The sequence below is a fragment of the Hippopotamus amphibius genome, chromosome 9 (genome assembly GCF_030028045.1).
Source record: "Hippopotamus amphibius kiboko isolate mHipAmp2 chromosome 9, mHipAmp2.hap2, whole genome shotgun sequence".
NCBI lineage: Eukaryota > Metazoa > Chordata > Mammalia > Artiodactyla > Hippopotamidae > Hippopotamus > Hippopotamus amphibius.
Window position 1 is genome coordinate 121,720,561 of NC_080194.1, and position 23,804 is coordinate 121,744,364.

At 62.9% G+C, this 23,804-nt stretch overlaps 2 protein-coding genes across 2 annotated transcripts; both read right to left on the reverse strand.

The window, feature by feature from the left end:
- Positions 1 to 775: 775 nt before the first annotated feature.
- On the reverse strand, positions 776 to 2,183 carry C1QTNF8 (C1q and TNF related 8). The gene is made up of 2 exons (XM_057695899.1): positions 1,973 to 2,183; positions 776 to 1,326 (listed from the first exon to the last, which is right to left on the reverse strand). The coding sequence occupies exons 1-2, from the start codon at positions 2,181 to 2,183 to the stop codon at positions 776 to 778; spliced, it is 762 nt and encodes a 253-aa protein (XP_057551882.1).
- A 4,430-nt stretch (positions 2,184 to 6,613) lies between these two features.
- On the reverse strand, positions 6,614 to 12,597 carry TEKT4 (tektin 4). The gene is made up of 6 exons (XM_057695183.1): positions 11,966 to 12,597; positions 9,888 to 9,958; positions 9,396 to 9,539; positions 8,603 to 8,825; positions 7,720 to 7,874; positions 6,614 to 6,888 (listed from the first exon to the last, which is right to left on the reverse strand). The coding sequence occupies exons 1-6, from the start codon at positions 12,497 to 12,499 to the stop codon at positions 6,672 to 6,674; spliced, it is 1,344 nt and encodes a 447-aa protein (XP_057551166.1). The 5' UTR covers positions 12,500 to 12,597; the 3' UTR covers positions 6,614 to 6,671.
- Positions 12,598 to 23,804: the final 11,207 nt, after the last annotated feature.

Here is a 23,804-nt window from a genome sequence, read left to right on the forward strand (position 1 = left end):
CACCCACGCACACCCACAGGGGTGGGGCCAGCTTGCCTACTGCCTATCACCACCAGGCACATCAGCACATCTAAGTAGGTGATGATGCCCTGGGGGTCTGGGGCTCCCCAGGCTCAGGTGCGCATCCAGGTATGAACTTCCTCCCCCTTTTAGCCATTCCAGACAGACAAGGGGATGCCACGAGCCCCAGGCCTGGTGGCATGTTCACCAGGGACGAGAGCCATCCAGGCCAGGCCAGCACTCCCACCCCGACCTGCTCTGCTTCATCCCATCTCGTCACCTCTGCTGCCCTCAAACACCCTGGAATTCAGCAGCTTCCTGCTTCCTGCTATAGTTCCCTCCAGGAGGGCCAGTGCCTGCACTTGACCCCACCCCAAAACCCTCCCGCAGCCTCCCCAGCATCGAGCCCAGCACCCAGTAGGTGCTTTGTAACGTTCTCCATGGCGGTGGTGCCTGGCACAGCCTTTATAAGCAGAAAAGGTAGCTCGATCAGGGGAGCAAACTCCATCACATGTGGAGGTGCTCCAGCCCACCCCCCCATCCCCTGCCCACCATGCGCCCACAACACCGGTCTGCTTCCCAAATCTCTTGGTGTGAACCTTCTTCTGTGTCCGTCTCCAGCAGGGCAGGCCCAGGTCTGTCCTGCTCCTGCCACCCCCTGGCGCTCAGCTCAGCCTCTGCACAGAGTCAGTGCTCAGTCCGAGCTGGCATCAGTCCTGGGCTGCGGGGCTCCAGGAGGGAGTGTCACCGAGGGCTGGGCGTGGTGTGGGGGCTGCTAGAGCTCGGTGTCTGGCTTGACCAGGTGGCCACTGAAGGTGACGTAGAGGTCACCGCTCTCGCCGTAGATGGCGTTGTCGCGGTCCCGCTGGAACATGCGCACCCAGACGGCGTCACCCGCAGCCAGCGGCAGCAGCAGGCTCTGCGTCTGCATGACACTGCGCTCGCTGGGCTGCGCGTACAGCACGGCCACGGCCCGCCAGTTGCACATGATGTGCAGATACGTCTCCTTGTAATTCCAGGTGTGCACGTTGAGGCTCAGGAAGTAGATGCCGGGCGCAGCACAGAGGAAGCGGCCGGAGGCCAGGTCAAAGGCGCCGTCCAGGTTCACCAGCTCCGTGTCGAAGGGCACAGCCTGGAGGGCCTCGGTGCTGTGCAGTCCCTCTTGCCGGCCCACCGAGAAGGCTGCGTAGGCGCGCTCGCATGGGGTGCCCGGTGGCCCCACCTGCCCCTTCTGGCCCTTGTGGCCCCGGAGGCCCCGGGAGCCCGGCGGGCCCTCCTTCCCGCTCCTCCCGGAGCGACCTCTGACCCCCGCTTCGCCCTTCTCTCCTGTGGAGGGGAAGGGGAGGCCCCTGGTCAAGGCTTCCAGCGTCAGATTCTCTGGCCACATGACCTTGCAAGTGACCTCACCTCTGCAAGCCTCGGTCTCATCTGTCAGGTGGGTGCTAACCCGCCCTCCACGGGGCAATGGGAAAGCCACACCCTGAGGGCCTGGCAGTTCCGGGGCCTGTGCAGATGGTCACGTGGGGATGGCGGGGATGGCAGGGACGGTGGGGACAATGGAGGTCCGAGAGCTGCCAGAGGAAGGGTCTGAACCGGGCTTTGAAGGATGAGAGGGCTGGGAAGTTGGTGACCAACTCCAAGCTCCGTGCGGCCTCCCTCCAGCCCTTAGGGTACTGCCCTCCTGGAGCTCAGCCTCTCTTGCCTCTCGAAGGGGATGCTGCTCAGGGACCCAGACCGCCTCCCCACCTCCCCTCGGGGAGGGTGCGCAGAACTGAAGGGAGCCTCGGGCCCCCCTCTGTCCACAGCCCCTTCCCCAGCACACCCTGCTTCCCACCGGCGGGGGCGGCTGTGGGGAGCAGGGAGCGGGCCCGCGTGTGTCCCCCCCGGGGCCCAGCCTTCCTTCCCATGCCCCTCAGTGTGGGGTGTCCCTGCGGGGCTGGGGCAGTGGGGCTGCCTCTCCAGGGACACTCACCTTTGAGGATGGAGATGTCGATGGTGGGCCGCACGTGGGGCAGCCCCAACCACAGGTCCCCACTGCTCACACGGGCGTGCGCATGTGGACCAGGGGCGGCGGGGGGCCAGGCTGGGCGGCAGCAGTGCACACACGGCCGGCGTGGCAGCCCCAGGCCAGGCCAGGCCCCTGCGGGCAGCACTAGGAGGAGCAGGAGGGCAGAGGCCACCATCTGGGCCAGAGCCTGGGGCGGGGCAGGGAAGGAGGAAGAGGATGCGAGAGGAAGACGGGGAGAGGAGGAGGGACAGCCCTGCTGAGACCCCACCCCCACAGCAGCCTGGCTGTGCCCCCCTGTGTGGGGGAGACAGTGGATGGGACCAGGGAGCTACCTGGGTGGGGAAGGACAGTTGGGACCCCTCAAGGGGCTGCAGCGGGTGTGGCCTCATCCTGCAACAGACAGAGCTCTTGGCAGAGCCCTCCTGGACACTCAGACCCCCACCCCAACAGACATCACTAATGGATCCCCGCACACTTTCACCTGGACCTGGATGTGGCCTCAGAATCCTCCCTAACACAGCACCTGGGGGACCACCACTGATCGGAGGGCCAGCACAGGGGGCCACTCACCAGAGCCCCTGCAAGTGGCTAAGGCAGCCCCCTCCCCTGGGAGCTGGTGCTTCCCGGTTCCTTTTCTGGGGCTGCTCCCTCCTTGTGCCCCCTCCCTCCCTGGGCATGGGCCTTAGTTCTGGGTGGTAGCAGGTACTCGAACTGCCTGTAGTCGGGGAGTCCCAGTCCCCAAAGCCCCCATGGCTGGAGACCCCACACTGGCAGATGCAGGGGGACCTGTGTGGAGGCGGGGGCTCTGAATCAGCCCTCCAAGTCCCCCACCAACCTGGGCTGGCCAGAGCCCTCGGGGAGGGACAGCTAGGCTGCTTCAGGGAAGTGCAGCAACCCTGCTGCCTTCCAAGTTACCCCCCACCCCGCCCCTCCCCAGCACCTGGGGCTCTGGTCCAGGCTGGTGGGGCCTGATGTGAGGCAGTTTCTGCCAGACTGCCTCGCTGGGCAGAAGGCAGCACCCACAACCTGACCTTCCGGAGGGGAGGGAGGGTAACTTGGAAGGCCACCCTCTGTGGCCCCAACCGTTTATGGAGAAGATGGTCTTTAACCCCTACCAGTCCTGGGCCTCTTGCTTCCACCTCCTCTCCTTCAGGAGACCCTGCCTGACACCTGGTTCATCTGAGTCAGATGGAGACTCCACTTTCTGGCTCAACCAACTGCTGCTGGGGAGCCCTGGGTGAGCCCAACATGGACGTGGGCCTCCGTTTCCCCTGCCCTGGTCTCCCCATGGCTATATCCAAGAGGCTCAGCTAGTGTTGGTTTGCTGCAAGGGCAGGCATGTGAGGTTGGGGTCCTCACTCTTCCCTGTATCCTGGCCACGCTGAGCAGAGACTCAAGCCTCCTCTTCCAGGAAGCCCTCAGGGACTGCAGCCCAGGGTGAGGTCCTTCCTCTTACATAGTAGGTCTGAGACCCACTCCCAGGGTGAGCTTCTCTGGCGGGTGGGACCCCTTCTCTCCACCACGTCCCCCTCAGAGCCTAGAAGAACCTCACCCACCCCCCAGCCCCATTAGACCCTGCAACGCCCTCCTGAATTCCTCCCGTGGAGGAACCTGAGAGGAGCGAGTATCTCCTGGGGAGTCCACCCCAGAGGCAGGCCTGTGCTGCTGGGGTCCCTACCTTGTTCCCCTGGAGTTCTGGGGTCCCAGGCGTCCTGGCCACCTGGCCCTGCCCAGAGTGGCTGTGAAGACCCCACCCGCCCCCACCCTCCTTGTTACCGTTTCACGATCGGGTGCTGTTGCCTGCCTGGCGTCTCCGGCGTCTCTGCCCAGCGGCCCGTGAAAGAGCCCTTTCATTCCCGCCCCCGGTGCCTGTGGCTTCCCTCTGGGCCGTCCAAGACTAACAGGCCTCAGGCCAGCTTCAGAGCTCCGGCGCAGGAGGCTCAGGGGCCTGCCACCCGCCGCCGGCCTGCCACCTGCCGCAGCGTCTGAGCAGCCCTGCCACGGGGTTCTGTGGTCCTCCTGCCAGCGCCTGGGCCAAGGTGTGGCTCTGGGGGCCTGGAGTGTCTGGGACTGGGGGTTTGGGGGTGGGGCCATGAGCTGGCTGCCCTCCGTCTGGGGTGCAGTGACAGGGGAGAGTTGGGGAGGCTGGCTGGAGGCCAAAGTCGGCAGAGACAGACCACCATGCCTCTGCCGAGCCCACCTGGTGACGGGGACGCCCTCCTGTCTCTAGCTGGGGTGTGAGGGCTGGGCCTGGCGGGGAGAACAGCATCTGGCCGGGCCCGCGGTGTCTGCCCCCGCCTCCCACTGCACACTCCCAGGGCCATGGTGCCCAGCGGGGCGAGACGCCTGCTACGACACTGTGCCGGGGGCCCTCGGCACTCGCCCAGCCTTTCAGTGGGTAAGGGCTGTGTCTCGGTGATGCCAAGCCCCCGGCAGGAATGACTCACAGGGTCCCCCAGGCAGCGGCAGGCGGGCGCTGCGGCCACACCAGGGCCTGCCCTCATGCTCGCGCTGGGCCTGAGCACTTGGACAGCGGGCCCAGGGGCAGGGCCTGGCGCCTCAGCCTCTGAACACGCGGACATGTGACTCCCTGGGAAGCGTCTCCCCCACCACCACCACCAAGCCAGGCTGTCTGGCAGGAGGAGGCACTGACGTGGCCTGGGGAGCTGTGGCCGCCATGCCGGAAGGCAGGCAGTGGGCAGCCGAGGCGGGCACAGCCCAGGGTCCGGCTCTCTCCTCAGGCTCCTGACGCCCGCCCTCCTCACAGGGAGGGGCCCTGCCTGTGGGGGCTTCTCGTGTCAGGCTGAGGTGGGGTGGAGCTGGTGAGGGCTGTGCTCGGGGGACCATGCCAGCCGGAGCCAGTTCCCAGACACCCCCCCCCCCGGCTCCCCAGAGCTGACAGGTCACACTCCAGCGGGGCTCGGCGGCCCCCCACGCCTTCTCAGCAAGCACTGCTGGAATCAGGATGTGGGCGGCCTGGATGAAGTCCTCTCTGTAGGCGCCACCCAGGGCTGGACGAGTCCAGGCTCCGGGGGGAGCTGCTGGGCCCAGGACTGGGCCAGGGGCTCCTCTTTGCCCACCCCACTTTTGTCTCTGGGGCTCCTGGGGCTCCCAGAGAAGGGCAGATGTCCGAGCTCCGCTGCTCCCTGCGTCTGACCTCGGTTTCCCCACCTGTAAAATGGGCACCAGTGGACTCAGAAGGGGCTGGAGCGTCCCCTGTGGTAGATGGAAACGGTGCGGGCTCCAGCCACCCTCAGGGCCCCGATGTCCCCTCCGTGCCTCCCCACTCCCCACTCCTGCAGGAGCCAAATCTCTGCAGGTGGGTGTAGCCGTCTGGTCCCTTCCAGACTCCCCAGGAAGGTTAATTCTCCAGCGAGACGCAGCCACAGCCTCAGGAATTTGCCATGTGGTCCAGAGCCACCCATCAGCTCCAGGGCCTGGTCATTTGTGTCTACAAGGGGACAACATGTCCAGCCTCATGGGTGGTCATGAGACAACGGCAGATGCGTGCCCAGCCCCCCAGCTGTGCCTGCGCCCGGCCAGCCGTGGAGATAATGACCTCCGCACAGCACCTCCACTTAGCTCTCCATCAGCAGCCACCCTGGCGGCGGGGGGGCTCTGGGATGAGGAGGCCCTCGGCGCTCATGGGGACACAGTGCCGCACAGCCCGCCTCGGCCTTGGGCGCTAATGGGGGTCTGAGTGGCTGGCGCGCATGTGGCCGAGTTATTATCTCCTGGCCTCTTCATGGACGCTCCCCGGGTCCTGATGTTGAGCTGCTGCTGGGCCGCAGCCCGTGGCCCAGAGCTCGTCTGCGGGGACGCAGTGAGAGGGCCTCATGGCCACCGTGAGAGTGCCCGGCCCTCCTTGGGGGGAGCCCCCGATGCGGTACCCAGTTCTGCCCAGAGCCGTGGACACTGGGTGTGGGGCCAGGTGGGCCGTGGCACTCTGCGGCTCCCACCCGCCCGCCCACAGCCCCGCCTGACTCACTTGCTGGCTGAGGAGGGAGCTGGATGAGGAGCTTGGCCACCGAGGTGAGCAAGGTGGCTGGGGGTGGAGGCCCCCCACCAGGACTGACCCCCTCCCCCCCACAAGCCCCAGCGCAGGGTCTGCCCCCTGCTGCGTACCCTGTGCCCGGTGGGAGTGGACCCACAGCTCCCCCCATGGTCGCTGACCCAGGCCCTGCCCTGCATGGCTGCCCACAGCCCCGGGGCCGCGTCCCTCAGGGGAGAGTTCTGACACCGCGACCCCAGGCTCATCCCCCACTAATGAGGGGAATGCTGGCCAGCCGCTGGTGACAGCGTCCAGGGCACGTGGAAGAAAAGCAGCAGGGCTTCCGTTATCATTGCAGCCACCAGAGGCTGTGACAAGCGGTGACGGGAGGTGACGCTCCCTCTCAAACATCCGGCAGGTGGCCAGGTGGGCAGAGAAACCGTCTGTGCCTTGGCTATGCCCTGCGCGGTCAGTGGTGAGTGATGAGGGGGGCCTCGACGGTCCCTTGGCTGACCCCTCTTCCCAGGTGGTGACTGGCGGTGCCCCAGGCAGGAGACCCTTGGTCCCCCATGGCTGGGATGATGGGGTCACAGGCAAAGCCCACCTACCTAGACACATGCTCTTTATTTGAGGGGGAGATGGGTCACTGCACCCGCCAGGGTGCCCATCAGGTCACTGGTAGCCAGCCAGCTGCAGGACAGTGGGGTAGCGGGCGCGGTGGGCCATGCACTTCTGACGGTCGATGAAGAGGCTGTTGGTCTTGATGGCGATGTCCTCCTCCAGGCTCATGCGCGTGTCCTCCAGGTTGCGCAGAGACTGCTCTGCTTCCAGAAGCTTCTCCCTCAGTGCCGCCAGGGATAGGTTCAGCTCCTCCACCTCGCTCACCAGCCTGCAGGGGTGGGAGGGAGGGGTGAGCTGGGGCCACCCTGGGATGCCTGGCCTTCCAGGCAGGGAGGGCGAGGCCCAAGGTCAAAGGCTGGGAGCCCTGCTGGGGGGTCATGGTCAAGACACTCAGCTATAGAAGTGCCCCCAAAAGGCTCAAAGGGAAACCCAGCAGTACAGCCAGGATGGCGCTGGGCCAGGAAACCCCATGACCTTCTGTTCCTCTGTTCTTGGCGTCTGGAAGTGGGACGTTGGTCCGGGAGCCAAGTGAGGTCCCAGTTTCCTAAAGGAGCTGAGGGGCAGGGAAGGAGGGATGCCCAAGACAGGGGCATGTCTGCTTACAAGGAGACTGGGCGCTCGATAATTTAGAAAACAGAAGACGTGACCCCACCTACACCTCAAGCTGGGGACGTGTGTCCACCGTGACATCAGAGGTATGGACAGCCACGAGCAGGGTGGTCGGGGCAGCTGTGCAGCCTGGGGAGCTCTGCCTCCTAGACCCTGAGATTCCTCACCAGGGTGAAGTGGGAAGTGCGGCTGCCCCTGGCACTCGGAGCCCGACACAGTGTCCCCCAAGGGATGCACAGCGTCCAGTATGCTGGGGCACTAGTGGGGACATGGGAACCTCACGTGTGCACATGTGTGTGTGCGTGTGTGTGTGAGACATGTGCTTGTGTGGGGCCCAATGTCTTTCCTCTTCACTTCCGCGGGGCTGTGTGTGCGGGGGGACTTCAAGGGGGCCTCAGAGGCTGAGGAAGGCCTGGAGGAGGGTGGACGGCACCCGTGTGGTGGATGGTGACCAGGCCCAGCCCAGGACGGCCCCAGCAGCGACAGGCACCTGAACTGGGCAGCTTCTCGGCACAGCTCCACGTTGGGCCGGTGAGAACGCTGGTACAGGCGGGTCTGGGCCACCTTCAGAGGTGCCTCCTTGTCCTTGATGGCCTGCTTCAGTGCCGCAACATTGTGCTCCTGGTCCGTGATCTCCCGCAGCGTCTGCACACAGGGCAGTCCCCGTGGGTCTCCCCATCTGCCCCGAGCCCTGGGCCGTGACGAGGCGGCCCTGTCCACTGGCTCTGGGGGAGGCGTGGGGGCCGGGAGGCTGTGCATGGCCACCTCGGCCCTCCCATGGGCACCTGGAGGCCTGGTTGGGGTGGGGAGCGGACAGCGGAGCTTGTTGCACAGCAGCTCTGGCCTGAGAGCCCCAGCCCTGTGGTCACTAGCCCCTGACCCTGGACAGGAGCTGGAGAGACAAAAGCAGCAAAGGTCACCCTGAGAGCCTAGGGCCAGGGCGTGCCAAACCAGCGTCAGCACCAGGGACACCCCACTAGGCAGCCAAGCCCCACCACCTCCTTCCACCTTCCCTGCTCCTGCTTGCACCCCGCCCCCGTCAGTCACTCTGGTGGCAATGCCACCACCCCCACATGTCACTTGGTTTCTCATCAGCTTAATGAGGGCCCTGGGAGGAGTGGGGTCCCTGCCTCAGGGGTCCTTCAGGCTGGGCAGGGGCCAGGCCAGGTCGTGACCAGGGCATAGTGGCCAGTGGGGGAGAGGTGGTCTGGGCTACCAGGTCTGAGCCTGGTCTTTGTGATGAGCAGGGTATGCCCAGCCCCAAGGGCTGCCCTGGGCGTGGCCAGGTCTTGGGCAGGCTGCGGAATGGGCGTGGCCTGACGGCGGAATGGGCGTGGCCTGACGTGGGCTAGGCGCGGCCGGGGCGGTGGAACCTTGCGCAGGTGGTGCTCCAGCTTGTGGCGCGCGTCCTCTAGCTCCTCGCAGCGTCGCCCGAAGGCCACGTTCACGGCGTCGCACTGTAGTCGCAGGTCTTCTGATGTGTCCTGCAGGATGCAGTCGATGAGCTTCTGCAGGTTGACCGAGGCCAGGCGTTCGCGCTCGGCGCGGTGCAGGTTTTCCTGGGTGAATTTGGCCCAGGTCTCGGGCGTGGAGGCACTGAGGGTGGGGAGTGGACCGGCACCGCGGTCGGTGGGGGCACCTGCCAACGGCTCCGGTGTCCACCTGGGCCTCCCCGCGCCCGCCGCGCCCCATCTCCCCTGAGCCCCAGCAGAAACGACCATCCCCAGTTCTAGCGCCACTCCTCGCCCCACCCCGCTGTCCCCGCGCCCCCAGCTCCCCACTCCGTGTCTCGCGTGCCTCCTGCGCCCCCCGGTGGTTCACCTGCCCCAGTCCCTCCTGCTTCCCTGCGCTGGCGGTGGCCGAGCGCCCCCTGCCGGCCTCATGCTGAGCTGCAGTCAGGTTCCCCGCAGCCCCAGCGCCAACCCCGACCCCGCATTCCGGGCCTCAGGCCGCCTCCCCCACCCTGGGTCCTGCCTCCCTCTGCAAACCCCAGCCCCTGTGGTGAACCCTGTGTGCCGGGCACTTGGGCCGGGGTCCCGCTCGCCTGCCCATCCCCAGCAGCAGAAGCGCTGCACAAAGGACCCCCACTGGAGAGACTGTGAGCCCAGGCGGGATCTCGCAGGTGGGGGCGGGGTGTTTGTGCATCGCCCCAGCAAAACACCCCACCTCTCCTCGAACTTGGCGGAGTGCGGGTAGAACTGCACGTCGGTGCTCTGGTTGTGGTATCGGCAGCAGGCCTCGTCGATGTTGTAGGCCTCCACCTTGTCGGACCAGTCCATCTCGCAGGTCTCCTTGTGCTCTCGATTCAGCCTGAGGACAGCACGCAGGGCCTTTGTCTTTCCGGGTTGGTGAGCTGGACCCACCGCGACGCTGGGCGGGGCAAGCCCTCCAGGAGCCAGGGGCTCCTCATCTGGCAGGGGTGGTCCCCGGGTCCCTGGCCTGGGCTCTGGATGCCCAGGCCCCTCGGCCATGCAGGAATCTGCCACCCCCACCTGCCCAGTGCCCCCACCCAGCCCCTTGCTCCTGGCTGTGACTGGGGACACCCTCACCTCTCTGAGCCTCAGGGCCCGGTCACCCCAACTTCCTGCCCATAGCTGGCCTGAGGGGTAGGGGGCAGGGGTCATCCAGAGGGCCGCCCTGGAGGCTGCCCAGACCCACCGAATCTGGTTCACTGCCTGCATGATGGTCCTTTTCAGGAGCTCCTGAATGTTCCGGATGAGCTCGGCCTCCTGGGGGAGAAGACCCCCATCCCTGGTGAGAGTCTGAGGACGGCCAGGCTGGTGGGGCCCAAGGCAGCCTCTCATATCTCTAGGAGGAGCTGAGATTTGGGTCGGTGATGAGTGGACTTGGGGGCTCAGCCAGAACCTGCCCCCTGCTGGTGGCCTTGGGCCCCAGCCTCTTTCCTGGAAATGGGGGATGAGCCCAGCTTTCTTGCCTGATTTATTCTGGGCTCTTTGGGGCAGTGCAGTGGGTGTGTTCTTCTGAGGGCTTCTATGGGCTGTGGGGAGGGTCACCCAGGGGTGGTTCCCACTTGCTAGGTGCTCAGCACCTCCTGGGCTCTGGGGCCACCCCTGCAGCCTGCCCAAGACACTGAGGGCACCAGCCTGCCCACTGACCCCTGGACAGCCTGGCGACAGCCTCTGAGTACCCCGGCCACTGGGGACCAGGAGCCCCGCCGGGGCTGCCCCTAGGGACCTTGGGCTCAGAGAGGCCTTACCCACACCAAAGACACAAGGGGAAACCCTGTATTTCCTCCTGCTGCCCTGTGTAGGAAAAACAGGTTCCCCGATTTGAATTTTCGCCTCCATTGGGCTGTAAACCGTCGTGTGCTCCGTTGACTCGTGGGTCTGCCTCCCTGTTCTGCACCGTTGTCGTCCATGTACTTCTGGGCGGGGGGCCTGGCTCAGGGCAGAAGGGTCACTCCCGGAGCCTTGGGAAGTTCTTGAATGAATGAGTGTGAGGGCAGGGTGGTGGGGGCGCAGAGGAAGGGCCTGGGGCTGGAGTTGGGGGCGAGGCACTCAAGGTTCTGGCCTGAACTTGGAGTTTGCAGGGGGTCCCCAGGTGCCTGGGCTGGCAGGCTGTCTCCTCCATGTCTCATGAGTGCCTGTGTCTGCAGCCTGTACACACGTGAGGCTCTTCCGCACCAGCATCAGGGGCCTGGCCTGGGTGATTCCCTCATCCTTTGGGGGCTGCCCCAAAGACAGGTCCTGCCAGGTTTGGAGGGGAAAGGGCTCTTTGTGGGGTGCATGTGGCCCCCACCCCACTTTCACCCCATCCAAACCTGCACACTGGTCTGACGCTGGATTTCCAACATGGACTTTGGGGGGTGGGGCTGGGGATCTCTACCTCAGGGAACTCAGGGTCAGGCTTAATTTGACTCAGAGTGACCAAAGGGGCTCTTCAGCAGGTGCTAGGACCCTGGGGGTGACTGAGAGACCGCCCAGCAGGTGCAGGTGCCACCACGACCTGACTACATCCCAACCTCAGGCAGCCACTCCTGGGCCTCAGCTCAGGCCCTTCCTGGTTTTCGGGGGGATGTGTGGAGAGGTGTCAGGGTTTGGGGGGGACTGGCCAGGCCCTACCCTGCCTCAGTGGCCTCTGACTGTCCCAACCTCAGGCAAACCTCCCAATACACGTTCCAGGTGTGAATGCTGCCGCAGCCTGGGCCCTGCCTCACCCCCAAGTGGCAGCTGCAGTGGGGCAGGGGGCACAGCAGGAACCCTGGACCCGGGGCTAGGGCGAGGGGACAAGCACCAAGGTCCAGCCCCTGCCCCCAACCATGCTCAACCCCCCATGCCTCCAACCCAGCATGTCCTGGCTGGGCCCACATTGCAGGGAGCCCGGCCATGCCCAGCACCCACTGTGAGGACCAGACTGTGGGAAGGCCAGACCGGCACCCTCCTGTGGCCAGGGATGCCACCTCCCTTCTGGGCAGCCTGAGTCCTGCCCCTGCCCCCAGCTGGGGCGGCCCTAGCACCCAGTCGGTTCTGGTCCCCCACCTACAAACAGAGCCAACTTCTCTGTGCCTGGGCGTGTGCCTGGGTGTCCCTGTGTGTGCTGAGGGGTGCAGGCTCCCTGTGCCTGTGTGCAGCCACGTGGTGCACGGGTACCAAGGCCTCTGCCAGCCGCGTCGTGGGGGCACACGGGTGCCCACTCTCGGCCCGGGGAAGGTCACGTTCCCTGGAGAGAGGTGGGGCGGCCAGGCCTGTGGTTCCAAGGGCCGGGAGGGGCCGAACCTTCAGCAGCTCCACTTCCACGCAGTCGCGCACGAGGTCGGGGTGCTGGCGGCGCTCCCGGCACTGCAGGTTGTCGGTGGCGATGGAGAAGGGCACGGCCGTGGCGTCCAGGGCGCGCTCCAGCCGCTGCTTCTGGACCAGCAGCAGGTCGGTCTCCGCGACCAGCTCTTCCACCTGGCGCTGCAGCTCCGACTTCCAGCAGTGCATGTCCTGGAGGCGCTCGCCCACCTTCTTCGTGGAATCCTGCTGCGTGCGCTGCGCCAGCGCCTCAGTCTCTGCCGCCAGCTGCTGGCTCTCATGGCGCTGCCGCTCTGACTGGTCGCGGTCGGCGAAGGCCTGGTGGTAGCGGGCATAGCAGGTCTGGAACCACTCATCCACCAGGTACTTGGCCGTGCGGAACCCAGCGGTGGCCAGGCCCGAGGACGTGTGGGCACCCGTGTTCCGGGCCACATCGTACAGCTTGTGAGGCAGCTGGCATGCTGGCACTGTCTGCGGGGCAGGCTCCTTGGTCAGGAGTATGTCTGTCTGTGCCATGGTGCTGCCTGGGCACGGGTAGGAGGGGAGAGAGAGGGAGGAGGGCCGCTCAGCACCGTCAGCAGGGTAGCTTCAGCCACTCTGTCCCCAAGCAGGACAGCTTCTGGTCTCCTGGAGACAGGTACACGCCAAGCTCTGTTGTTGCTAGGTAACAGGGATTCCCCCCCCCCCCACCAGCAGCCCTCTTAAAGGGCCAGGCAGGCCCCAGCCCCACCTGTCCTGATCACGTCTGGCACCTGCCTGGAGGAACTGCACCTGGGCCACCCCTGAGGCCAGGCCCTTGTCTCCTATGTCTTACTGGTTCCAGTGGGGCTCTCCTCACTGGCACGCAGGTGTCTCTGATGGGGAATTGAATTCTGTCTCCAGTGGGTACCTTGAATCAGATGCCCAAATATGTCCTGCAATAGGTCCTTTCCTGGGGACAGTGTCCCCAAGGCCACCCAGGAGCTGGTGTGTTTCTCCTGGTCCCCGGGGAGTGGGGAACCTCTCCAAGTGCCCCATCCTGGGCTGGGGGCCCAAGCACCCGGGCGATGCCCAATATGGCCAATAGAGGGCGCCATTGGCCTTGAAATGTTGTGCGCTGGGCAGGGCAGCGGCTCCTGGGCCCCTGGGGGTCTCCCGTGTCAGCCCAGCACTCTGGCCTGGATGACTTCTCACACCCCCTACCCTGACACACACACCACCCCCCGGGGGCCCGCAGTCCTCGTAGCAGGACATCCACACCCTGCCCCAGCACGGTCCCATGGCTGCCTCCTCCCTACTCGGGCCACACGAGCCCCTGGAGCGCCTCAGACACACCAGCCTGGGCTCGCCCTTGGCCTGGGCCCCCGTGCCCTCCTCTAGGGACCCTGACCCTTGGCACCGGCACCCCTCACTTGGCCGATGGCGTTTGCATCACGTGGCACACAGTATGTACTTCATAAATGTAGGCTTTGGAGACAGCAGCCCAAGACTTCCCCCACCCCAGAGCCCGTGCTCGGGGCTGACGGCCTGAGGAACGACGCTGAGCCTCTCCGTGCCTGGTTCCCCAGGTGGCAGTGGACACCAGGGCCTGCTGGTGGGAGAGGGACTCACGGGAGGGACCACTGTCCACCTTTGCCTTAGAACCTGCTCTTCATACACCACTTTTCTGTGGCCAGAGCAGGGCGGGCCTGCCTGGGTCTGACCCAGGGAACCAGCCAGAACACGCAGGGCTGGAACCGAGCTCCTGACCTTTCACGACCCTGGGGTGTGGTGGGTGGGTCGGCCGGGGGGGGCCCTCTTTGCATGTGGGGGTCCAGGTCTAACTCTCCCCGTGACAGGAGGCCCCCCTGCCCAGAAAGCTCATTCTCCCCATTTGGGGAGCGAGGTTACGCCGGCCTCTGCATGGAGCTGCTGTGGGCACGGCCTGGGTGGAGGCCAGGAAATGGCAAGCCTAGCACCTGGTACTGGAAGTGATAAGGGCCCCCTTGGCCCCTTCCCACCCCACAGAGCGCCCCTCCGCCAGCCTTGCACGGTCTCTGGGCGTGAGTCCCCCATTACAGGGGCTGAGGTGAGCAAGGTCCGTGCAGGCGTGTGGGTACAGCCGTGTGTCAGGACGCAGAGGCGGGAGCGTGGATTTATTAAATTTGTTTGTTTCCAAATTGCATTTGTGTCGGGAAAATTGAGTCTCAGGACATGTGGGGACTGCCCAGCACCCGTCTCCCCAGCAGCATTCAGGCTGCCGTGGGGTCAGCAAAGCCCCGAGGCCCCTACGTTCCCTTCCAACTGCTTGCATGCCCCCGAGGACGGGGGACTCCCCTCCTCCCAGGGCAGCTCTGGAAGTGCCCTCCAGCATGCTTCTCCCTCAGACTCAGCCCTTCTCACGAGCCCTTCCCAGGCCTTGGCCTGATCCTTTAGGGTCAATGGAGGCAGGAGGAGGCAGATGAGAAGGGAGAGGCTGGTGGGGTAATGACATCCCTTCCCAAGGGCCCCTCGGGGCCGGCAGCTACTCCCCCTCTGTGCAGAGGAGCGCTGAGCCACAGCCCTGGCAGCACAGGGAGGCAGCGGCAGAGAGGACACAGGCCCCTGGCTCAGCGTCCGCCTCAGGACCCAGCAGAGGGAGCAGCTCAGGGAGGATACAGGCCCTGGCATTTTGGGGGAGGCCTGTTGCAGGGAGGGGCATGCCCAGGGGCCCTGACTTGAGCCCTCTGTGCCCCGTGGCTGGAACTTCTGACCCCAGGGTCCCCTTTCATGGATGCAGAGTTGGGTGGGTCAGCTGAGACCCTAGCAGCTGGGGGTGGGTTTCCAGGCAGCTGGAGGCCACGGAAGGTGCTCTGCCTCGACTGAGCCCCCAGGTCAGGACCCAAACATGGGGAGGGCAGGGCCAAGTTCATCTGGGCCACAGCTGGGGCTTCTGGCCAGGGGTGGGGGCAGGGGTGCAGCTCCGTCATGGCATCCCTGTGACAAGGATGATTAGGAGGGAGAGGCCCACCTGGAGGATGGTCGGGAGGCTTCTCTGGGCCCCACCCCGAGCTCCCAGCGTGTGTCCTGCAGCACCAGCCCGGAGGTGGCTGCAGGGCACCGAGCCCAGCTCTGCAGAGGATGCCCAGGACACAGAGCAGCCCAGGAGAGGCACCCTCTGCCCCATCAGCTTACGAAGGGCCTGACCCCAGCCTGGCCTACAGGGCTTGGGGTCTGGGGTCCCATCCCCACACGGGGCTTCCACACAGTGGGTCACTCTGGGACGGCTATGACCCATGCCAAGTCACGGTTCCCAGGCCCCCTGTGGGCTCCAGTAATGGGTGAGCCTGGTGAGAAAAGCCCCTCCTGCTGGGTCCAGCCCGGCTCGCCTCCAGCCCAAGGCCCCCCGCTCGCTCAGTCCCCAGCCCGGAAGTTGCCAGATGGGGAGACGGGAGCCTGTCACTTCTGCTCAGCTTCACAGCCTGCAGCTCGCCCCAAGAGGCCCAGGTGGCCGTGACGGGCCCAAGGTCACTCAAATGCCAGGGGCAGAGACTCAGCCATCTGGCCTCCTCGGACCTCACCCCACCCCCCTGTGCCCTCCCCACTCTCCCACTTGGAATGACAGCTCAAGGAGCCTCTGGCCTCGAACAGACCACCTGCCAGGTGCAGGCAGGAGGCGCCTCCTAGATTGTCTCTCCCGGGGCCAGTGGAACATTTTAATAATGGGAGGATTTGAAGCGACTCAGACAGCCCTGAGCCCAGCCTTGGCCACAGTCACAGCAGATGCCGGGGGAGCCCAGGGAGCAGGGAGGGGCCCCACATGCAGGAAGGGATGGGCAGACCACCCCTCCAGGTCCAGCAGCCCAGAGCGTGGACAGGAGGCTTAGAGGGAGGGGGAGGGGGCCCAGGAGGGCTTCCTGGAGGAAGTGTCCCCTCGGCCAAAGCTTGAAGGGCACACAGTCCAAATGGGGGCAGGCCCCCCCTGTGGCTGTGGGGCACGAGGGTGGTTTGACCCCCAGGGCAGCTGTGGCGGCCCTTCCCTGGGAGGCGTGTGGCCCGGCAGAGGGCTGGTGCTGCAGGATGGGACGAGCAGACGTAGCATGTGGGTATGGACAGGCAGGCCAGGCGGGAGCAAGGCTGTGGCCAGAGGCTGGCCCCCGGCAAGGTGGGCTCCTGCCAGGTGGCCGGGTGGACGAGAGGGAGGCTGACAGGCCGAGGACTCGCTTGGCCTGGCCCCGGGGTGGTGGGGGAGGTGGGGGCACTGAGGGCCACAGTGCCCCGTCCACGTCTTGCCAGGGAGGACTCAGTTCATCCTCCTGGAGGTGGGTGCTGTGTGCAGCAGCAGCAGGCGCCGTGGCCTGGTCACCAGGGACCCACCATGGGACCCCGCCTCCACTTCCCCATCTGTGAAGTGGGGGTTTGGGCAGCCTCTCCCTTGTGCTGTGTGAGGATGGAGGGAGATGTGTGTGCAGCCCCTGGCACGGCTGCCCCCTTGTCTGGGTGGCCTTACCCCCTGGCCTGGTTCTCACCCTCACATCATTTCTGGGCGAGGTCTGTGGCCGTCTGCGTGGAGAGGTGGCCACAGGTGGGAGAGAAGGCTGGGAGGGCCGAGAAACAGGTGATCTTGGGTATCCACCCTGGAGGGACCGGCAAGGACATGATGGTTGTCCGGGCAGCAGGGGGCCTGGAGCCTGACACCGTGCCCTGGACCTTCACCACCTCTTGGGGACCCTCCCTCTAGAATTGCACACGTGTCCAAGCTAAATGGGCTTTATTTGTATGTATGTGGAAGGTTAGTTTTGTCTCTGAACCTTGGAGAAGTGGCCCTCCGTAGGGGACGTCCTATGTGCCCCAGCAGTGCCCTCACCTCTCGCCACCCAAGGTCCAGGGGGAGCTGGTCCCAGGGTAGTGTCTGGGCTGTGTTTGTGGATTTGCTCTGCTCCCTGATTGTAACTTTCTGGACTCTGCCTCCCGGTGGGTGAGGCTGCTCTAGAGGCCTGTGCAGGCTTCCTGGCGGGAGAGGCTGGTAGGTGGAGCTGGTGGACGGAGCCATGGCAAGGGGCGTGTCTTTAGGCAGCCCGTCTGCTGTTGTGTTCTCGCCCTGTTGGCTGTTTGGCCGGAGGTGTCCCAGCACTGGAACCTAGAGGCTGTCGGGTGCGGCTAGGTTTTGGTGCTGGTGACCCAAGCAAGATGTTTGCCTCCAGCGAGGGTTCAACACTCCCCGATATTTCCTTCACCAGCTTTTATGAGCCCAGAGAGAGCCACCGCTGCCCCCCGCCTCCCCAGGAGACCCTCCAAGATCAGCAGGTAGGTCTGACCCAGGCTCCTGTGGAGTCACTGCCTGGGTCCTGCTGCGCAGGAGATCTTGTGTGCGCCTCCAGGTGGAGCCCCTGTTTCCCCCAGTCCTGTGGCGCTCCTGTGACCAAGCCCCGCTGGCTTTCAGAGTCAAATGCTCTGGGGGCTCCTCCTCCCGTTGCCAGACCCCCAGGCTGGGGAGCCTGACGTAGGGCTCAGAGCTCTCACTCCTATGGGGGAGCTTCTGAAATATTATTATTCTCCAGTTTGTGGGTTGCCCCCCGGGGGGTATGGGGTCTGATTATCTTGTGAGTGCTCCCCTCCTAGCGAAACCGCACGACTCAGATGGGACTCGACCCCACTGAGACCACACACGCCTGGTCTCAGGACTTAATGAAGCTCAGGTTCTTGATGTCTCGTCGCAGAAAGAATTCACTGAGAGACAAAGGGATAGGTAAGAAGTGGATTTATTTAGAAAGGTACATAATCCCTAGACAGAACGCAGTCCGTCTCAAAAGGCGAGAATGGCCCCAGGGCATGGGGTCATCTCGGAAAATGAGAGTGGCCCTGGGAGAAACACACTCCACAGACAGAGTGTGGGCCATCTCAGAAGGCGAGAGGCCCCAAAATATGGGGTGGTTAGTTTCTGTGGGCTGGGTAATTTCATAGGTTAATGAGTGGGAGGGGTCTTCCAGCTATTTTGGGGAAGGGGTGGGGATTTCCAGGAATTGGGCCATCGCCCACTTTTTGGCCTTTGATGGTCAGCCTCAGAACATGGCACCTGCGGGCGTGTCATTTAGCTAATGTAGTACAGTGAGCGTATAATGCGGTTCAAGGTCCACTGGAGGTTGACTCTTCCAACTTGGGCCTCATTGGTTCTAACCAGTTTATGTTGTATTCACAACAGCTGTGTCGTTCTTAAAGGGTGTGCTCTGCCCCCTCCCTCCTGTTTTACTACCATCTCATCTTATTGTGGTTTCTTCTTTGTCTTTGGATATAGAATATCTTTTTTGGAAGGTTCCAGCCTTTTTGATTGGTAGTTGTTCAGTGGTTAGTTGTGATTTTGCTGTGCTCACAGGAGGAGGTGTGCCCAAGGTCCTTCCACTCTGACAGCTTGTCCCCTGGTCTCCTAAATGGGTTTTAGAAGAAGCTTTAAAACTCCAGAATGGACGAGATAGCGTGTAGAGCCCAACTGCAGGGCACAAGGAACAAGGTCCGGACAGGCACCTGCCAGCGAAGCAGGGAGTCCACGGCTCCTCCTGCCGGCCGGCGACCCAGAGAGCCACCCCTCAGGCCCTGTCCCTGTCCGTAAATTAACGAGCCACTGCTGGATTGAAGAACTGTGCCTGGCACAGAGCAAGCCCTGCAGGAGCATTTGTTTCTATTGTCACTGCTTCTTTGTTGTGTGTAATACACAGAACAGAAAATTCACCGTGTTTACCATTTTAAAGTGTACAAGTTGGCAGCATGTAGTAAATTCACAAGGTTGTGCAAGCACCACCTTCATCCAGTTCCGGGACTTTTATGTCACCCCACATGGAAGCCCCGTCCCTGTTAGCACTCATGCCCTACACCCTCCCCCAGCCCCCGGCAACCCCTGATCTGCATTCTGTCTCTGTGGATTTCCCTGTTCTGAATGTTTCATGTGAACAGAATCATAGATATTTGTCCTTTGGCATCTGGCTTCTTTTGCTGCACAAGCTGTTTTCAAGGTGCATCCAGGTTGTAGCCTGTGTCAGTGCTTCATCCTCTTCATGGCTGAGTAATATTCCACCAGTTACATCGTGTTTATCCTCTTCAGCTGGTGGATGTTTGGGTTGTTTCCACCTTTCAGCGGTTGTGAACAGTGCTGCTGTGAACATAGGCATCGGGTTTTTATTTGAACATTGCTTTCAATCCTTTGGGGGCATATTATTGTTTTTATCACCCAGACACCACTTGAAAATAATAGAAATCTGAAGGACGTCCCGCCATCATCACACCCTCATCGAACCAGAAGAAACAACGACAGGCAGTTCAAAACCCATTGTGGGCGGGGCTGCAGAGAAACCCACAAGTGTCTGTCACGTGGGCCAGGCCAGTCAGGTCAGCTTTTCTGGAAGCAGTTTTTGGCGGGTAATATCAAGAGCCGTTCTTGCACCCGACTCAGCAATTCCAGCCCTTGAAATCCAGTCCTAGGGAAAGATTGCAAAGAAGGGGGACTCTTTAAAAGAAAGAGAAAAGGGACTTCCCTGGTGGTCCAGTGGTTAAGACTTCACCTTGCAGTGCGGGGGTTGTGGGTTTAGTCCCTGGTCCGGGAGCTAAGATTCCATGTGCCTCACGGCCAAAAAACCAAAACATAAAAAACAGGGGCAATATTGTAACAAATTCCATAAAGACTTTAAAAATGGTCCAGATCAAAAAAAAAAAAAAAATCTTAAAAAAAAAAAAAGAAAAGAAAGAAAAAAGTCACTTGTACCAAGCTGCATAGCAGTGAAATTTATAATCAGAACAAAGTAGAAAGAGGCAGTGTATCCAACAATTGGGCCAGTGGGGCCACAAGGAAGACTCACTTCCAAGGACACGAGGGTCTGGAATTTGGACTCAGATAAGCGGTGACTGAGATGTGCCCATGAAACAGAGGGCACTACAGTTTGGGGCACTTTAATCACAGCGTGGTGCTGCAAGGCTGTGCTTCCCTCAGGGAGTCAGTTCCCCATCCGTGGAGGAGTTCAAGAAACCATGAGTCAGGTTGCGGGGGAGAGGCCTGGAACCAGAATCGGACAGGCTGTCCGTGACGCCTGGGAGAGCTCACGCTGCCTGCTGCAAGGAGGCACAGAGCAGGCAAGGGAGCGGGACCTGGAGTCGGCTCACAGGAGCTGGACAGAGGCTGGGCAGCTGGGAAAGGTCATGGCCGTCCCAAGGAGGAGGCTGCACAAAGGGAGGTCTCACCCTGGTCTCCAGGGACTCCCATGAGAAGTAAGTTCCTGGGACCCTCCACCCACTGTCCAGTGGGCCTGAACTCCGTCCACCCACCCCAAGGACCGGCAGAGGGATCGGGGATGGCGAGGGGGACGCCAAGCAGCCCACAGAGCCGTCCCGCCACGCTCAGGCATCTTGCAGCCTGTCCTGTGCACCTGGTTCTGGCCCCCAGGGGAAGGGCACCAGTCTCGGATGCAACACCTTGCTCCATTGAGGGAGGCCCTGGGGCAGACGCTCCGGGAAGGAGCTGCGCTGGGCCCATGGCTCTGCATCTCCCCTGAGGGCTCTGGGCAGTGGTGTCCCCAGTCCTTGGGCTCTGTCCCTGTCCACTCCACCTCGTCCTCTGCAGGAGCACGTGGCTGAGCAAGACACGGGACGCCCACCCTTGGGCTCTGGATGAACGTCCCTCGAGCACGCTTGCCAGCGGAATTTTCGGGGAGCCATGGGGTCCAGAGCCACACACCCCACTCCTGTGGCCCCACCCCGGCATCTGCTGGACACTCACCCTGAGGGCCGCTGGGTCCCATTTACAGATGAGGAGACCAAGCCCCAGAGAGGAGCAGCTGCTCCGTTGATGTCGCGCTCTCTGACCTCAGGGGCTGAAGGCTGGGTTCCTCTCCAGATGTCTGTCCCTCCAAGGCACGTCCCCACCTGGTACTGCTTCTCAGTGGGGGAAGCTGCGGGCTCTGAGGTCGGGCATGGGCCCAGTGTGCTCACCTGGACAACAGGGGTTTTCTTCTCGTGGCCAGAGACAGACCCCAAGTGCCCGGCATCCTCTGTTCGGCAGCAGCCTGTGGGCCCACATCTGTGCACACAGAGGCCCCAAGCGGCCCCCTGAAGCTAGGTGAAGCCCTGGGCCCCACTCTGGTCAATGACAAGGGAACAGAAGGAACATGTCATGCACGGGCAGAGTGTCCAAGAGCTGGTGCCGATTCTCCACCTGCCCTGCCCTTGCTAGGTGGCGGGTGGCGCGTCCCTGAAGGAGGATGGCATGAGGCAGGCCCTGGACGGCCCACCAGAGACCTGAAATACATTTGCTATGGGAAGCCACCAAGATTCCTCTGTCAGTACTGCAAAACCTGGCCCAGCCAGGACCTGGGTCATCCCAGGCTTCAACACAGCCACCCTCCCCACATCCATACATCCTGGAAAGCTCCCCACCCCCTTTCCTGCTAGCTCACCCCTCCCCCAGGAAGTCTGCCCTGATTGCCTCCTGCAGTCTCTCAACTGGCTTGGGGCTTCCTCCTTCCTCTGCCTTCAGTAGTCCAGAGACAGGGGCACATCCCAACATTCACAAACCTTTGTATGAGTAAAAGGAACTTAGACCCAGCTAAGGAAATGCAAGAAACCAGCTTGAAGCGTGTGCAAGGTGAGAGGTAAAGGGAGGCCAAAGGGGCCAGGTGGGCAGCTCACAACACAGAGCACACTTTTGGGTTCCAACCATCACCTGCCTGCTCGCTGAATACCACTCCCATTAAAAAGACAAACCCAATAATAAAGAACAAACCAGACAAAAACTGCCCTATCCACCAGAATTTCTGAGGCCCCTAGTGGACATCAGCCAATAGGTTTCCAGGCTGACAAACCAAATGCCATCCAGGGCCACATTAAAAGAGGTATATGTTCCCAAATGAGGGAGGTTATCATCCTACTACTCCACTCTGCACTGGCCACAACATGTGTGGGAGATTGGAAGAGACTATTCCGAGGGTGGGGGTGTTGGCTAAGTGGGGCATGCCCAGGGCAGAGCAGCCAGCGAGGGCAGAGACTGATACCACACCCCCCCTGGGAAGAGTGTTCGGAAGGACAACTTTGAGAAGAGGATTCAAGGGATGGCTGAGCATCAGCACCCCCTCCACGTAATTCAGCCCCTCAAGCTCTTGCAATGCGTGGACACACCTTCTAACAGCGCCTCAGGGGTGTTCCTTGGGTACGTGTGTCGTGCTCACCGCCATGCCCTTCACGCCTCCCACCCTGGGGAGCCTGCTGACCCGGCTGTAGACTCTCCTCAGTCCTACTGGGGGTGGGCACTGTGGGTACTCCGAGGGGGGGCTCCTAAGCCGGGCCCGACTCAGGCATCCTGGGCCTGCCTCCCGCCTCCCAGTCCAAGAGTTTCTGCAAGAACAGCCAAATCCCTAATTTATCAGCTCAGCTTTATCTCCAAAACCTCCTACAATTTCCCAGAGAACAAAATTAAATACAGGATTTAGGAGAGATTTTGCGTCTGCCCGAGCAGGGCCAGGAACAGGCTGACATGACGAGGCCGCTGACGCCTGGGCTGAGGGTGGGCGGGTGGGCAGAGGGTGCCCAGCCCAGCCCCCACCCGGCCCTGGAGCTCAGCGGCCACAAGCCACATGCAGGGGTCACAAGCCGCCTGTGCCCGTGTTCCCCTTCTCCACTGCCCCCACCCCATCATTCCTGGAGAGCCTTTCAGAACCCTGTAGCGCCTCCACCACCTGGGACCCAACGCCTGGCCGGGGTGGACACAGGTGGTCCTGCCATGGGCAGGGCAGGATTTAATCTACATCGCAACCAGCCCTTTTACAGGCAAGGAAACTGAGGCTTGGCGAGGTCAGGGCATCTCCTGACTCTCAGACCCCAGGCAGCAATGGGGCTGGGACGTGGCCTCAGGTGTAGCACCTGAGCTCCCACAGGGCCCTCGCCCGCCACCCATGGGGCTCCCCCACCTTCAAGCATCTCCAGTAAAATCCCCGGACATGGCTTGGGGAGCTCCCCCAGTGGGCGCTGCCTGTGTGCCTTCACAGTCCACACCCGGGAGACGGGGGCAGGTGTGCTAGCTCCGCCAGGGGACAGCAAGGGGTCTGATGCCTGGACCCTGCCCCATGCGGCCCACCCCCTGGCCCACATCCACCAGTGCTCTGTCCCCATAACAAACCGTGCCCGTGAGCATCGTAGGGCTATGCGTCCTTCTGGAGAATCACGGAATCTCCATGGTCTTGGGGACCCCTGGGCTTGCAGTGGGGTCAGAAGTGAGGGTCTTAGGACAGTCCCTAACTTCACAGCCTCCTACAGGCTGAACAGGAGGAAGTTGGTGGGCCAGGCAGGGAGCCTGGAGGGCTCCCTGCCTGGCCTGACCGCCCACCACCTGCGCTGTCTGCCCTGTGTCCAGGCACCTCATCCCCAGGCTGGCATACACCACCAGCGGGCTCTGCAGGCTCAGAAGGACCACGGGCTCTGGCGCCTTCACCCTGTCACCTCTTAGCCAGGCTGGGCCCAGCAGACCCCCAGAAGTGACTGGACTGACCAGCAATGGTCACATCAGCATCCTGGAGGCCCTGGTCCCAAGGTGGCAGATCCGGGGTCATGGTGGAGGCAGCAGAGGTTCTGGGCATTGGGTCGTGAACAGGTCTGGGGTCTGCCCAGCACCCCCACCAGCTAGGCGACTTTGCGGGAGCTTCTTGCTGCCTCTGTAACAGGAATAAGGGGACAGGCAGTCCTTTTCCTGGGAGCAGGCGTGGATGGGGCGACAGTGAGGGGGCTGGGCTGAGGACTTTCGGGGCATTGGTGATGTCGGGCCCCTTCTGGGGGACACTGTTAGTGTTTGGGCTGAACCCCTACTGAGCCCTGTGTCTCGGGCCTCAGCGCTGGCTGTCCCGGACGCCCTGCC

What these genes read in the sequence shown, in the direction of transcription:
- TEKT4 (XM_057695183.1), bottom strand. Translation starts at nt 12,499, where the DNA reads ATGGCACAGACAGACATACTCCTGACCAAGGAGCCTGCCCCGCAGACA. An exon ending in CAGGCAGTGAACCAGATTCG is followed by an intron (nt 9,540 to 9,887) that starts GTGGGTCTGGGC and finishes TGCTGTCCTCAG; the next exon opens with GCTGAATCGAGAGCACAAGG. An exon ending in CGAGAAGCTGCCCAGTTCAG is followed by an intron (nt 6,889 to 7,719) that starts GTGCCTGTCGCT and finishes CCACCCCTGCAG; the next exon opens with GCTGGTGAGCGAGGTGGAGG.
- C1QTNF8 (XM_057695899.1), bottom strand. Translation starts at nt 2,183, where the DNA reads ATGGTGGCCTCTGCCCTCCTGCTCCTCCTAGTGCTGCCCGCAGGGGCC. An exon ending in CGACATCTCCATCCTCAAAG is followed by an intron (nt 1,327 to 1,972) that starts GTGAGTGTCCCT and finishes TCCCCTCCACAG; the next exon opens with GAGAGAAGGGCGAAGCGGGG.